Source organism: Chiroxiphia lanceolata, chromosome 1 (assembly GCF_009829145.1).
Source record: "Chiroxiphia lanceolata isolate bChiLan1 chromosome 1, bChiLan1.pri, whole genome shotgun sequence".
NCBI classification, from domain to species: Eukaryota; Metazoa; Chordata; class Aves; order Passeriformes; family Pipridae; genus Chiroxiphia; species Chiroxiphia lanceolata.
In genome coordinates, this window is record NC_045637.1 from 112,953,114 (window position 1) to 112,968,536 (window position 15,423).

The 15,423-nt window shown below is 39.4% G+C and overlaps 1 protein-coding gene across 1 annotated transcript in view; it reads left to right on the forward strand.

The window, feature by feature from the left end:
* SNRK (SNF related kinase) overlaps positions 1-14,159 on the forward strand; it is a 42,006-nt gene extending 27,847 nt beyond the window's left edge. The window contains exons 4-7 of the mRNA XM_032680503.1: positions 1,911-2,052; positions 4,970-5,182; positions 6,223-6,357; positions 10,310-14,159. Of these exons, the coding sequence (XP_032536394.1) occupies positions 1,911-2,052; positions 4,970-5,182; positions 6,223-6,357; positions 10,310-11,528 (1,709 nt within the window). The 3' untranslated portion in view covers positions 11,529-14,159. The remainder of the gene's footprint in view (positions 1-1,910; positions 2,053-4,969; positions 5,183-6,222; positions 6,358-10,309) is intronic.
* The last annotated feature ends 1,264 nt before the right edge of the window (positions 14,160-15,423 follow it).

A 15,423-nucleotide genomic window follows, 5' to 3' on the forward strand; every position in this document is an offset into this window, starting at 1 on the left:
CAAAATACTAGAATAGATAGATCATGTCACAAAATAGATCTTAGACACAGTTAAAAATCTAGGAAGGACATTGACATTCAAAAGATGATTACTTATAAAATGTATAAATTCACATCTTTTGTGCTTGCAAAAACTTCTTGTAGTCAGTTGTATGGTGGGAGATAGATAATGCACAAAAACTTTTGGCTGCTTTGAAACTAAACAGCAGGAGAAAGATGTAAGTAGCTTACAAAATTAGAGGTGGACCTCTTAGGTGAAACTGCCTCTCTGTCTTATGAAGGTTTTTAAAATCCTATATTCAAGAACACCAGCTTTATGGCACCAGGCTACCAAAGTATTAAAGCACTTATTGAATCTGTAAACATGGGGATAGTCATGCTGCATTTGCAGGTATACCTGATATGATGTACCAGCCTCAAAATGCTCAGTACCTACAGAATTGAGGCCCTAGTAGCTTAACAGAAATCCAGTAATTGTCCGAGTTAATAGCATACATTTACTACAAATTAGAGCTCTAAAGAAAATTACCATGTAGTATTTCTATTCCTCTGTCAGCTAAACCATATGAAGAATGGGTTGTAACTAGCAAAATGAGTAATTGTTCTAGGGATGAATCTGTGTGATTTATATTATTGAATAAAATTGTAGCCATCCTTCAGCATTAAATGCATGTCGAGTATTTTGAATGGGACATAGAAAGCAAGATGCAGTTGAGTAGATAATTTAACGTGGTTCCCTCTTGCAAGCCTTGCCAGGAAAGAGTGGGTGTGCTCTGCTTCCTAGGCCACTGCTAGCTGCTCTCCCCTCTTTCCTCAGGAGATGCCTGCCTGATCATTTGTTACCCTCAGCTGTCTGCTTGGTTCTACTGGACACGGATCTGTGAAATGCTAAGGGTGTAAGACCCAAAATCGCAACTGAAATTTCCAGAGCATGGAGTTGTGGCTGAAGTTTGAATGTGGCCTTTTTTCTAAGCACATATTGCAGCAAGTTATTTATTTTTCTGCAATATGATACATTTCTCAATACTTACACTTCCTGTACTGAATGCAATGAGACGTAAGAAATATTTTCTTTTGGGCAGACTCTTAATAAAGATTTGAACTAAGTATTAGTTTTTGCACTAAGTAGAAACCAACTACAGGGCTTTATGCCCTGAAGTGCTTTTTTTTCATCTTTTGGTATGTCATTTCACTGGGGAACAAGAAAGTTGTTAAGTGTTTATTTTACATGAGCAGGAATTAGAATGAAACAAGAAGACTCCCAGAGTGTAGTAGAAATCACTGTTAATTGTTATGTTTGGATATTTAAAACCCCAAAGCAACACCCAAACCCGCTACCCCACACTTTGTAGTGTCATTGGTAGAAGAAGTTGGTTTTACATAATCTAATTTCTAACTTACCATTGGAAGGAACAGATTTTAAAGCAACACACCACCACTGAAGGGAAAACATAGCTAAATCAGTCTTAGTGAACTAAGTGACTTTCTTTGTAATTTTTTCCATCATAGAGTAACATGTAAACAATACAGAGAAAAATTTATGTTAGTCCTTCAGAAAGGAATGTGCTTTGAATACAGATCTCTTTAATAACCCATGCCTACCTGTTAACAAAAGGATAATGAATGAGTGACCAAATTATTTTCAGCTTTATCTAGCACTCTGTCAAAGGTGTTAATGCATCTCAAACTGTTTTACATTCTTGAAGTCGTGAATTCTGATTTTTTTCCCCTCAAAAACTATAAAAGCTGTCAAACAATGGAAGTGCAGCATCTTGTACTCGAGTGGAATTGCAATTTCTGTAAGTAATGCTCATAATCAAGAGTGTAGAATATTTCATGGCTTTGATGATAATTATATCTGTATCCTTAACAGTTATTTTTCTTTTTAAAGTATGTACTATATATTTACAGATATATGGAGTTTGGGAGTCATCCTCTTCATGTTGGTCTGTGGACAGCCACCATTTCAAGAAGCAAATGACAGCGAAACTCTGACTATGATAATGGACTGCAAATACACAGTGCCGCCTCATGTGTCCAAAGAATGTAAAGAGTAAGTAGAGTACTAAAGAACTTGGAAGCATCCACAGAAGTGGACTTTCACTACCTTTGGGAGTTCCCCATACCATGTTATCAGTGTGGAATACTCCTTGATACTCTTCTTTTATGTCTCTCAGTTGTCATTAATTTTATAAAGGATCAAAGAAGCTACTACTGATTGCCTTTGGCCAACTCTGTTGCTGGACAAATTACCAGATGTTGACAGTATTTAGTGGCAGGGCTTAAGAAGGTACTGCTTCCTATCAATTTCTGTCCAGAAAATAAGTTGTCAAAAGCCATGGATATTACAAAGCAAGTTTTGCTCATCTCTACTGAAATTGCAACTCCAAATCAACATTCTAGGCAATCCAGGGAGAAAAATATTCTTCCTGCAAATATTGTATGCCACTTGGGAATCATGGTTCTTTTTGATGTATTGTTTTTCCTGCAGTGTTCACTGGAACTTTTTTATTTTTTTTCCTATGTTGCAGTATTTTCCATATTTCCCTATTGGTTAATGACCTCTTCAGTCCTTTTAATATATATCCCAGTTGCATCACTTTTACATTTTTTCTTTGGGTTCTTTAATCTGCAGTAGAGTATCTTTTCATTTTCAATACGAAGGCCTAGATGCCTTTATAAGTGCTTGAAAAATTAATTTGGTCCAGTCAAAAAACTAGAGTGGCATCTAGAATTCTGTTATTTGACAAAGAATGAAATCGGTTACAGCTGTGGTCATGATGACCATTCCTCTCTTCACTTGTCATCTGTGTGGTCCAGGAATCTAATGCATAACATGATCAACAGCGTCCTGGCCTGTACCATCAATAGCGTGACCAGCAGGACTAGGGCAGTGATTGTCCCTCTGTACTCAGCACTGGTGAGGACTCCCCCTGAGTGCTTGTTCAGTTCTGGGCCCTCAAGAAAGACATTGAGGAGCTGGAGCGAGTCCAGAGAAAGGCAACAAAGCAGGTGAAGGGTCTGGAGCACAGGCTCCTCTTATGAGGAGTGGCTGAGGGAGCTGGGGTTGTTTAGCCTGGAGAAAAGGAGGCTCAGGGATAACCATATCACCCTCTCCAACTGCCTGAAAGGAGGCTGTAGCAAGATGGGGGTCTGCCTCTTCTCCCAGATAACAAATGGTAGGATGAGCAAATGACTTCAAGGTTTAGACTGGATATTAGGAGAAACTTCTTGTCAAGCATTGGAACAGGCTGCCCAGGGAAGTGATGGACTCAGCGTCTCTAGAGGTGTTCAAAAACCATGTAGATGTGGTGCTTAGAGACATAGTTTAGTGGTGGGCATGGTGGTGCTAGTTTAGTGGTTGGACCCAGAAGTCTTTTCTAACCTTAATAATTCTGTAATTCTGTTCCATAACTGGTTTTCTTTCATGTCATTAATGTCTAGTATCTCCAGTAAGACAGAAAAGCTGCTGTCAGCTTGAAGAGCTCAGTATACAGGAAGAGGTTTAAAATAAAATACAGGAAGAGGTTAAGAGAGAGCTCTTATCAGTGAACTGTATCAAATACATCTCTTGAGATGCTGCATGCTGTGCTGAGGCCAGGAAAATTTAACTTCTGCAGACTTCTGCTGAATATATTGGCTAACACTAATTTGCTTGAATGTCCAAGTAGATCTGCTTTCTCTATGCGGTGCATTGACGATGTACGATCAGTTACCCAGGTCCTCTAGAGGTTATGTTGTCTTAGGGAAGAAACTCTGGGAATGTTTAAACATCCGTCTTGGAGCGAAAGCGTTTGTGGTTCGAGATGCGTAAATAAGCTTAAAGCAGGAGGCACATGTGGTACGTTTGTGCAGTTTTACTACAGGTGTAGTTTACTAAAAAAGTCAGATTAAGTATGTAGTTTGTTCTCTTTCTGTCATAATATTAACAAAAGCAAAGAAACTCAAGGCTCTCGTGTCTCATCCTGCCTTTCCTTTTGGTAAAGGCAGAGACTACAGCTACTAAGAATAAATGTGGTGTTCTTTGTTTACTGTAGAATTTTTTAAGAAGGTTGAAATAACCTCCATGATTCCATACATCATCTCACACCAAAAAAAAATAAAAAAAAAAATTAAAAGAATTGTGATTGCCTTTGTGAGTTGTGTGGCCTTGCAGTTTGAAGTTGCATTGTATAGTATAGTTAGTGCAATAAAAAGCTCTCTGTGAGAACTGGAGAACATGCTGGGGCAATAAAGTTTCATTGAAACCTTGGCATCAAAACTGTATATCCATATTTATTGAACGAAGCCAAACATACCTTCCCCAAGAATTTTTCACGTATAGTAAGTGAACAGAGATGTGCTATGCCAATCAAGTCATCTTTTTCTGTTTACTTGGGGAATTCATGCTCTTCCTTTCCAGCATTTGTGAAAACTCAGTATCAGCCCGTTAGCAGGTTTGTCAGTACATCATCCCAGAGAGTGTATTGGTTGGTTTGTTTTTCTCTGTGGGTAGAACAGATCACAGTTTCTCCAAGGATACTGAAGACTCCAGTGTCTGATACCTACGTCGAAATAAAATATTTCTGCTTATCTTGCCGTTCCATATTCTTGTTGACAGCAGCAATAATAAAAATTTACATTTCTGTCACTTCACTGACTAGCCAATAGGCCATCTGTGACAGTTGCCCTATAAGACCTATTAAAAAGAAACAAACCAGAAAAATCAGATTAAGAATCTAAGCACAGTAAATGAAAACTGCAGTGTTTATGATATTTATAGTTTTTAATAGGTAAATGGTTTGTTTCGTTTCAGCAATATTTGAAGTGTCTTTGAGACTAAATAATGTCCCATCACATTGTTTACTGTAGAGACTTCTGAAGATCTATGTGAACTGAGAGCAGACAATGTCTTCCTAATGTTGCTCTTACAACAGCTGCTTTTTTAAAAAACGCGAGTGCATTTTTTTAGATTTATTTTTTATTCACAGTCTAATTACACGGATGTTGCAGAGAGACCCGAAGCGAAGGGCATCTTTGGAAGAGATTGAAAACCATGCATGGCTCCAAGGGGTTGATCCATCTCCTGCAACAAAGTACAATATTCCTCTTGTATCGTACAAAAATCTGTCTGAGGAGGAGCACAACAGTATAATACAGCGCATGGTTCTTGGTGATATCGCAGACCGAGACACAATAGTGGAGTAAGTTGTCAGTTCTCTATATGCAGTTTGTTCTGTGCATCTCTCTTTTTTGATTAAATAATGTCACGAGAACCTGGGCTACTTCGGTGATTAAATTTCAGGCCATTCAGTTAACAGACAAAGTGTGACAGTCTTGCTCTGTGACAGGATATTGTGGGATCAGAAATACTTAAGTATACCCAAACTTAGGAAAAACTTCCAAGAAAATGTTTGATTCCTGCAATAGTTTGCCATCTCGAGTAAACTTAACTGCTTTGGAATCCATGCTTTTACTTGTGCTTTGTTTCTCATGCATATTTGGAAGTGATAAATTCTAGCATTTTCCTCTTAGCATGTTTCTAGCGTACCTAAATATTTGTTCATTTAAAATATTATTCCTTTTGTAATGCATAAGTCACTGTTACTGAGTGAACTTGCTAGAAAGCTACATAGTTTTTTCTAATAGATTAAAACTCAAATTTCTAAAATATTCATTGAAAGGTCTTGATTATTTTTTTTTTTAATTGTATGTGTTGAAGCTGGAAAAAACTGTTAGTATGTTACCATTGATGGAGAGTGGGGTGCAGCAGTCTCACTTCTTAAGCTTTAGCTGTGTATCAGTGGCATCCTTTCTGTTAGAGTGTCTGAGTGATGCTTACTGGCTTATGAACTTAATTTTACTATAAACTCAATGTGCAGCCCTAAAATAATGAAGGTTTTTTCCCTCCATTTGTTGCATAATCAAATATTAGTACTTTGTGATTATATGTACCAGTGGGAAAGCCCATCATTGGTGATTAACATTAATGAAAAACACTTTATAATTTAAAGAATGTAAAACAAAAAAGAATTCCTTACTTTTTTTGGATGATATTCTGAGGATGTCCTCATCCAACTGTTGGCTCTTTATTTTTAGTAAAACTAAGACATGCTTATCAAAGCATCACAAATAGGCAGTTCTGCTCTTCCTGCTATGGGAAGTACAGCAAGCTGTGAGATGCACGTGCAGTTCTCAGAAGCCATTGATTTATGGTTTATTTCATGTTCTGTACTTTCCTCAGGGCATTGGAAACTAACAAATACAATCACATCACTGCTACTTACTTCTTACTAGCTGAAAGGATCCTGCGAGAAAAACAAGAGAAGGAAATTCAGACCAGATCTGCAAGCCCCAGCAACATCAAAGCTCAGTTCAGGTGAGAATTTAGGAATCTAAATGGCTTTTTTTTTTTCTTTTTAAACTTGGCTTAATGAGAATATTATTGAATTGCTCAAATACTGCTTTCTTAAAAACAGTAAAATCCTTACTCATTGCAAATTTTAAATTTCTTTAAATTCTTCTGCTGTGGACACTTCAGAAGCTGCTCAGAAATCAATTACCGATAATATTTTCAATTCCTACCATTGTCAGGAAATGACTAATCAATTTGAAGTAAGTTTTCACACCTGCTAAAAAAGGGCTTGTTCATTGACCTTCAGTTCTTCATACAAATTGTGTTATGTAATATCCCTGGAGAAAAACTTGTTGCATAATCCATAAACATGCTGATGGAGAATTAGTTATAAATGAGAAATCACTCTAAATTTGATCTGTAGGTTATGTTCTTTTTCATGTCAGTTGATGTGACTGTTGTCTAAGCAAAACTTGAATTTACTGCTTTAATCAGTCATTTAAAGACATGGCAATAGATTTTTCTTTTTTGTTTGACAAAGATGTGATCGAAGTAACCTTATGGTAAGGCTCCCTGAGATTTTCAAAGCTTCAACCTGTAACACAGTAAAACTAAAAGGGGAAGTGGGCTTCTGGAATGTAGTTGGTATTGATATGTTCAACCAGTCCATTTGCTCTGGCACCAGTTATCAAAGCATCCCATATTTTCAGTTACAACAGCATATGCTTTAAAAAAACCCAACCAAACATGCAAAAAAGCCCCCAAAACCAAATACAAGGCAAATAGTATAGTTTGCACTTGCACACTGATAATGGAGGATGCAAGTTTTGAGCAGTTATTTTTCTTAGACATTTTGTTTAACACTTAACTCAGGAAATGAAAGACTATGCCTAGGAATCTGCTGGTTTTGGAAAAAATATTCATTATTCATCTTGATAATCATTCCAGTGAAGATGGAGGATGTACTAAAGCATTTCCATTAACTTTTGTCCTATAAGCTCCAGTGATTTCAAAGTTGCCTTTTTAGGTTTTGCTAAAGTATTATTGGTAACTGTTATTAGCTACTCTCATAATGGGAAAAGAATATTAGAGTTTCTAACTCTAGTAACACCTTCTCTGTTGTTAATCTATCTGTAGGATTTGGAGAGAAAGACAAAATAACTAGTTCATTCCAGAGGTTTCCTTGTGCAAGGTCATATGTGAAATCACTTAATAGGAATTATCATAGGCACATAAATGCTGTGGTGACCTTCAGGTGCATAGTCATATTTTCCAGGGTCTAATTGATAAAAGTAAGGTACAACTACCTCAAGTTAAATCTAGAAAAAATGGACACTTCTTATAAATTAAGGACACATATTTTGGAAAATAGGTTAAAGTGCTCATTGTTTGTTACCTTGGGTTTAGGCTGAGATTTTAGAGGCATTTCTTCTGAATACTATTCTGCCTACTTGAATTATGAGTTGTTGTTCTGTAAACGCTACAGTGGTTTTCAATATCTTTGTCATCTCCAGGTGGGAGATGGAGACACCCTGGAGGGTCATTCACTCAGTGGTCACTTATGTAGGAAATTTTATCTTATGTGGTTACAGGTACTTTAAAAGAGTTATTGTTGCAGGCATCTGCCTACAGATCCTAAATGGTCTGGAGTTGTGTGTTACAGAGCTTATCTCTCTTCAAGGGTGATACTGTAACTTTCACTTGGCAGTTGTCTCATGATGGATCATCCTCTTATTTTTATGTCAATTTCTTGCAAAAAGAAATCCAATCAAATGTGTCTAATACTAAGTATTACTTATAAAACAAATTATTTTAGAAGAAAACCTGGAATTTACCTTCAAATGGAAATGCTAAAACTGCAAAGTCTGATTTTAAATTGTTTTGGGGTTTTCTTTCAGCATCAGTGTCACTCTTTCAGAAGAGCAGCTCTAGTTATATAAGAAACTGGAACAAACAAGTTCAGTGAATAGAAATCTTTGTATGAATTTATAAACGAATATGAATTTTCTTTTCATGACAAGGACATAGGTACAAACCCAGGAAGCCTTGCTGTTAATGATCCCAGGTAGCTCTTCCTTGCCTCCATGATGTTCATAAGTTCAAAGTGTTTCTATAGAATGATCTCATGGAAAAGACAACAAAGTAGTGCATTATTTTGATTTTGAGACTTCAAAAGATTTACAAAAATTAAAATGTAATTTGCAACCTGGAGCTTCTCTTCTATCCCACTCTTCCCCTCAGGCCTGCTGGGAATAAGGGGAGAGGCAGAAGGGAAGGAAGGTAAACATGGGCTGCTATGAGAGATAAACACGCTGTAGTGAGGAGGCTTATTGCCTGGCAACTACAGTCCTGTTAGATACTATATTTGCCCTTTATTGTGACAACCACAGAACTCTTCCTTTTTTTGCTGACAAACCAGTCTGTTCTTAAAGCATGGTAAATTCTTGAAAGATTCAGAGCTTCATTTCCTGTCACATTTATAGTTATGTTTCTAATTTATTTAAGTCCTGTTTGTTAATTACAGACAGTTGTTTGTGTTTAAAATAAGCAGCAGAGCACAAGTCATCAGAAAACTGGGTCAGTGGCTCCCAGCGCTCCCAGAGTCAGCTGGGGCCTGAGGGAGGGTGCTGGTGTCACACCAAGGAGGGGACAGCCAAGGCTTCACTTCTTGTCTGGGCTCGGAGCTGCTGGTTGAGTTGCCTCCCTTCAGGTAGAGCTGCTCACTGGAGGGAAACTGGTGGGAGGCCACCAGCAGCCTCCAGTGTGACAGCCAGGGAATGGACTACACAGGCTTAGGTGGGTGTGTGAGCAGCCAGGTCCTACTGTTAGAGGGACCTGGTGGGTGTTTCTATCCCTGCTTGCTTAAGCAAAACTGATGCACACTTCAAAACAGTCTGCAGCTGGGCCTGATGAGTTTAATGTTGGCTTTAATAAAAACTTACTCTTCAAGTTCATACAATTTGGGAGGTAGTTGTCAGAAGACAACCTGTTGTAGACAGGTGTCTCACACCTCAGGGTCCTCTTCTGTCCAGCCATTACAGAGGGAGCCTTCAGCAAGTGCAGTCCTACTGCAGCAAAGAGGTGTCAGCTTTGCCTCTTCAACTTGGGAAATTTACAATATATGTTAAATTTAAAGTCAAATACAAATCATTAGATAGTAGCTTAGATGATGGAGTTAAGACATCTGCTGGTAACTGTAAAACCAATTCACACTCGTTTTGATTTGAGCTAGCAGTAGTACAGACATACATTTTCAACTTGGATTCACAGTTTATTTAAGTGTCATATTCTTAAGCAGCTTGAGTCCTGAATTCATGCAGCTGTATTATTCCAGTTGCTCAGCTAAAGACAAATAAATGTGTGATCTCAGTTACACGTGTGTTTAAAATTACAGGGGACTTTGTAGAATAGAGCTTGGTCTGAATGAGACTTACTGAAAATGACGAAATGTGTCTTCTGACTCACCCTTTCAGTCTCACTTATGTTAATTCTAACTTAGTTTTTATATTAAGACTACTTGTGGGGGAAAAATAATAGAAACTTCAGATTAAAAGTACTTTGTAAGCAAACTAAGTTGTGCTTGATTCAGCTTATACCTTCCTCTAGGTTCTGGTGGTTCTATACCTACTTCAGATTACTGAGACACAATTATTTCAAGTTATAGCTTTATTAATTTTCTGAGAGCAGTGAGATCTTAAATGTTCATTTGACAATAACCAACATAATTTCAAAACTATGCTCTTGTATAGATGATGTTCCTTTCAAGCAACAGCATTTGTAAAGGAATGCACGTTCTCTGAGAACATTTTCTTTTGCTCAGTCACTCAGTGCTTTTGTTTACAAACATGCCACTCAGCAGGCCAATTTGTGTGGCAGTACTTGTGTTTCTCCGGTGCAGATACTACATTTTCTTGTATGTTCTGAAATGCTTGCCATGATCTAACTTCTCATTTATCTTTTATAATTGTTTATGTAGGCAGTCGTGGCCAACAAAAATTGATGTCCCCCAAGATCTGGAGGATGACCTTACGGCATCTCCTCTCTCCCACGCAACCGTTCCTCAGTCACCGGCTCGCACGGCTGAGAACGTTCTCAACGGCCACAGGAGCAAGGCCCTGGGGGATTCGGCCAAGAAGGAGGATATCCCTGAGCTGGCTGGGCCGGCGCTGTCAGCTGTCCCATCGGTGAGCTTAAAACCTACCACAAGTGGCCGGAAGTGCTTGTTCAGAGTAGAGGAAGACGAAGAGGAGGATGAGGAAGATAAAAAACCTATTTCTCTTTCTACTCAAGTTGTTCTGCGTCGTAAGCCTTCGGTTACAAACCGTCTTACTTCCAGGAAGAGTGCACCAGTCCTCAATCAGATATTCGAGGAGGGTGAGTCCGATGACGAGTTTGACATGGACGAGAACTTACCGCCAAAGCTGAGCAGGTTAAAAATGAACATTGCCTCACCCAGCACCGTGCACAAACGCTACCACCGCAGGAAAAGCCAGGGACGGGGCTCCAGTTGCAGCAGCTCAGAAACGAGCGATGACGACTCAGAAAGTAGGAGACGCCTCGACAAAGACAGTGGGTTTACTTACTCCTGGCACAGGCGGGATAGTAGCGAAGGGCCACCTGGCAGCCAGGGAGATGGTGGTGGACAAAGCAAACCAAGCAATGGAAACGGAGGGGTAGACAAAACAAGTCCAAGTGACAACAACAAAGGTGGGGGGAGTCCCTCCGGTGGCTCCAGCGGTAGCACCAACAACACTTCAGGTTCCACCCGGAGATGCGCTGGATCCGGAAACTCGATGCAGCTGTCGTCCAGAAGTGCAGGGGAACTGGTTGAAAGCCTGAAGTTAATGAGCCTTTGCCTGGGTTCACAGATTCACGGCAGCACAAAATACATTATTGATCCTCAAAACAATCTGTCCTTTTCCAGTGTAAAAGTACAGGAGAAATCAACATGGAAAATGTGTATAAGCTCCAGTGGAAGCGCAAACCAGGCTTCGTCGCTGGGCAGCCTGAAATTTTTTTCCAACCAAATGTCAGACACGACAAACGAATTGGAACGGATAAAGAACAGGAACTTGAAAAACAATGTGCTACAACTACCTCTCTGTGAAAAGATGATATCTGTGAATATTCAGCGGAACCCAAAGGAAGGGCTGCTGTGTACCTCCAGTCAAACCAGTTGTTGTCATGTCATTTGACGATGACCTGACTTTGACAGCTCGATCTGCTTGACAGCATCATTCTTCCTGGTCAGAGCTGCGAACACCTTGTCACGGACCCCCTTTTCTTGTCTTAAGATTTTTAAGTGGGCTTTGAGCAGTTATTTATTACACTTTAATTTTGTGTTTGCTTGATGGTATGACAATGCATGGTCTTTGCATGCTGCTAGCCAATATATTTTTCTTTTTCAACAAAACAGAATACTTTATTGTGTAATTTTTACATTTATAATTTTACTATGTAAGATCTGGATTAAATTAAAATAAATATCTGGATCCTAATGTAAATGAAGCACTTAGAAGTTTCATGTTCTGCACTTAAACTAGAGAGAGAAGCTTTTGTTTGCCTGTGAAATGTTAATTCTTGTTCCGACCTTCTGTGATAACTAAAATATGTGATATGTGGCATACTTCTATGTGTCTGAAACAGAACCAAAGCAATAATGTTTTGATGCTGAAAACTCTTTAGGGAGCTTTCAGATGTTCCAAGGCTTGTGCAAAGCAAAGATGCACTGAAAATTAGTGATCTTGAAATATGATTTTAAACCCACACCTATTTGTCTTAAGCTATGATACGGATAAAGTTGTGGCTCAAAAATCAAACTGAAAAGATCTTGTTTTGCTTAGAGGCAGTTTTCTTTTGGAAAAAAAAAAAAAAGGCAAGTAGATTTGTAAGGCAGCTTTCTCCCATAGAAATATGTTAATATTACAAGCAGACAATCTTTTTTAATATAACAAAGGTAAATTATTAAGTCTACTTCTGAGTTTTTACATGCTAACTGAAAATAAAGTATTTGTATAAATTACTTTTGTTAGTAGTATATCATGACATCTAATATTTTAGGTTTTTACCTTTTAAACCCTCTCCCCTGTCCTCTCCTCCCTTCCCTGAGATTCCAGAAGGCAATAAGGGATGGCAAACCTTTAGGTAATTGGATTCACATTGAAATTGTTATTGTCATTTACATTTTTGTCATTATTACTGTTTTTAAGACTTAAAATACTGCTGTTCCCCACATGTTCCCCACTTATTTTTCCTCAGTAATAATGCTTTTTCATAAAGTCCATTTAAAATAGCCTGTAGGAAAATGTTTATTTCACAGCTCTCAACCTTCCTGTTGGGTTTCCCATTGCCATGGCAAGGTCTTGATTTAGAGTATTTCTGTATAAAAGGATACTTTTGACCAGATGAATTAACTTTGTGGAATTTTATTATCTAGAATAAAATATATTGCAGATTCCTAGTTTTGGGAAGGGCAAGAATGTTTTATTTTTTCATGCTGTGCACTGGGTCTTCTAAGCAATGCTAGTGAAACTGGGGGTACTATGTAGCAGCGCCCTGGGCAGACCTTGGGTGTCCCAAAGGAGTTTGACACTGTTGAGCATCTTGTAACACTTGCAGAACGGTCAAATAGAGCGTGTTTCATGTCCGCCAAGGAGGGAGCAGAGAACCAAAGCGGGGCTTACACTCAGTCAGGATGTGTGCAGCTCACGACAGCTCTTTTCGTTACTGAAAGGCTTCAGAGAGTCTGAGTTGTGTGGGGTGTCCTTCCTGGCGAACCTACCTGTCCTTCTGGAGGTTCTGCTTCCTGAACAAGGCAAAGGATAAGTGTTTTGCTTCTTTAAGTTTTTGAACTCTAGTTGCAGTTTAGTTAAAAGCTACAAAAGTAGATGTGTGGGTGAAGCCATAGAACATATTTGCTTGAAATTTTTGAGCAGGGATCTTACCAAGGGCCAGAAATGAGATGTGTGGTTCACAGACAGTGAGCGTAACATCCACGTAGGAGACAAGTTTATAAAGGGCATTGGCAATAAACTTTATTTGTTGCAGCTTTTTTCCAAGTATTGTAAATACTCTTTCCTGATATTATGTACAGCCTTGGAATGGCACCTTTTAACTAACCCCGGGTGTATTTTGTTTCTAATGTTTTTATATACGACTGTATATATGGTGCTCACTTTAGAACAGCAGTGTTGACCATTTATGCTGCATAGTTGTATTATAGCCTTATAGCTGTGTGTGGCTGGTTGAACCTCTGGGTGTACAGATGTGTTAGTCTGAGTGGTGTCCTTTCCCCATTTGTTGATAGGTGAATGATTGTGCATGTGGTGTACGTCGTGTTATGTCGTCACGTAAAAGGAAGGGCGAGAATAACCACTACATTAAGATAATATTGGACCAAACTATTTAGAGCAAGTAAACAGTTTCTTGTACCCCTTAACGTGTCTTTAAGAGTTGCATATAGTTACAGTAGTGTATAAAGTAAATATTGTGGAAAAACAGTTAGTCTTGTATTTTTCTGTATGTGTGTATATAAATATATATATAAAAAGTAATGTACCTCTAGCAACTTAATCTGTATTTAAGATGTGACAATCTTGACACAGAATTTTAAGAGTAGCAGTCTAAATAAGCAGCATTAATGAGCAGAAGTATAAAAATTTCTCACCAAGAAAGAATCCATGTATGTGTGTTAAGAGGGTACAGAAATATCATCTGATCTTATTGCTTCCAGCAATGTTTGGCTTTTTCATTGTATAAACATTCATGGTGTGCGACAGAAATGGAAAATCCAGTTAATAAAAGTGATATCCTGATTGATGCATAACCGATGATTAGCATGTGGATGCGGTTTGTTTCTCCTGGCGTTCGGGGTGTCAGGGTGGCACAGGCTCCAGGCTGAGTCCCCATGCACAGCACAAATTAAAATAGAAAGCAGTGGAAATGTCAACTTAGTTGCCTTGCAAGAATCCAACTTTGCGTGGGGATGAACATTAATTTGCGTATTTCCAGTTATTCTCTTGCAGAGATCAAACTTGCTCATTTGGGCTTTGTCACAGTTGGCATCTGCTAGAAGAGCTTTTTGTCTGAAGGCTGAGGTAGCCGTTCCTCAGGCAGAACTTCAGAATGGTTTAGTAAACCTGACACGGCGCTGTTCAGCTGGAGGATATGGGTGCTAGACCTGGGCAGCTTAAACCCTCTTGTTGGCTGGTGCTTTCTGGCAACTCTGGAGAACAGGGCACGAGGGGTTCCAGTCTCAGCTAAAATGTTTGCTGTGCATGTGCCCAGGTCACCTGGATGAGTCTGATCTCAGCCACACGTGTCTGTTATAGTCCTGGGAGAGGAGGGACACCTCTCCCAGCCCTGACACCACTCTTGGGGGAAGGAAGTTGCTTCAGTGCTCTCAGGCTGCCCTTGTTAGATGGACTGATGGGTTGTGTGGCAAAGCTGCACAGGTGCTGTGCAAAGTAGTATTTACGAAGGCGGGAGTTGAAGTTTCACCATAGATGGAATGGTTTTAATCCAGACCTAACCCAGTGCTGTTCTTTGCAACGTAAAATGGGTAATAGTAAAAAAACACCCAACGTAAGTCATCACTTACAAACTGCTGTGTGGGTAGGAGAGTGATGCTGCTCACTGCTGTACTTTTTCCAAGGCCCAGTGAAAGGCAGTTTAGGCTGAGGAGGGGACAGCAGCACCAACCCACTTTGCCCCACCAGTACGTGCCACAGTGCAGTGCACAGTGCTGTCTCTGAGCTGCTTCTGACATCTTCTCATGCATAGCACCAGTTCCCCCTCAGAGGTGGAAGCAGCACACGCTGCGCTGCTGCAGTGATTTAACACAGAGCTTGTGAGTTAACTGCTCCTGGAGCACAGACTGTAACCAGCCAGAGAGGGTACAGACACAGGGATTAATGCCATCCAACAGGTTATGTGAATATATGCCATTAATGTTGCTTTATGCCTGGCCACTTGTGCAGAGCTGTAACCATGGGCTTGTGCAGCTGGGACCTTTGCAGGTCCAGTCACTGCAAAACAGGGTAGAGGTGGCAGCAGACAAGGAGTTCACAGGACTGTGACGGTGCCTGAGTG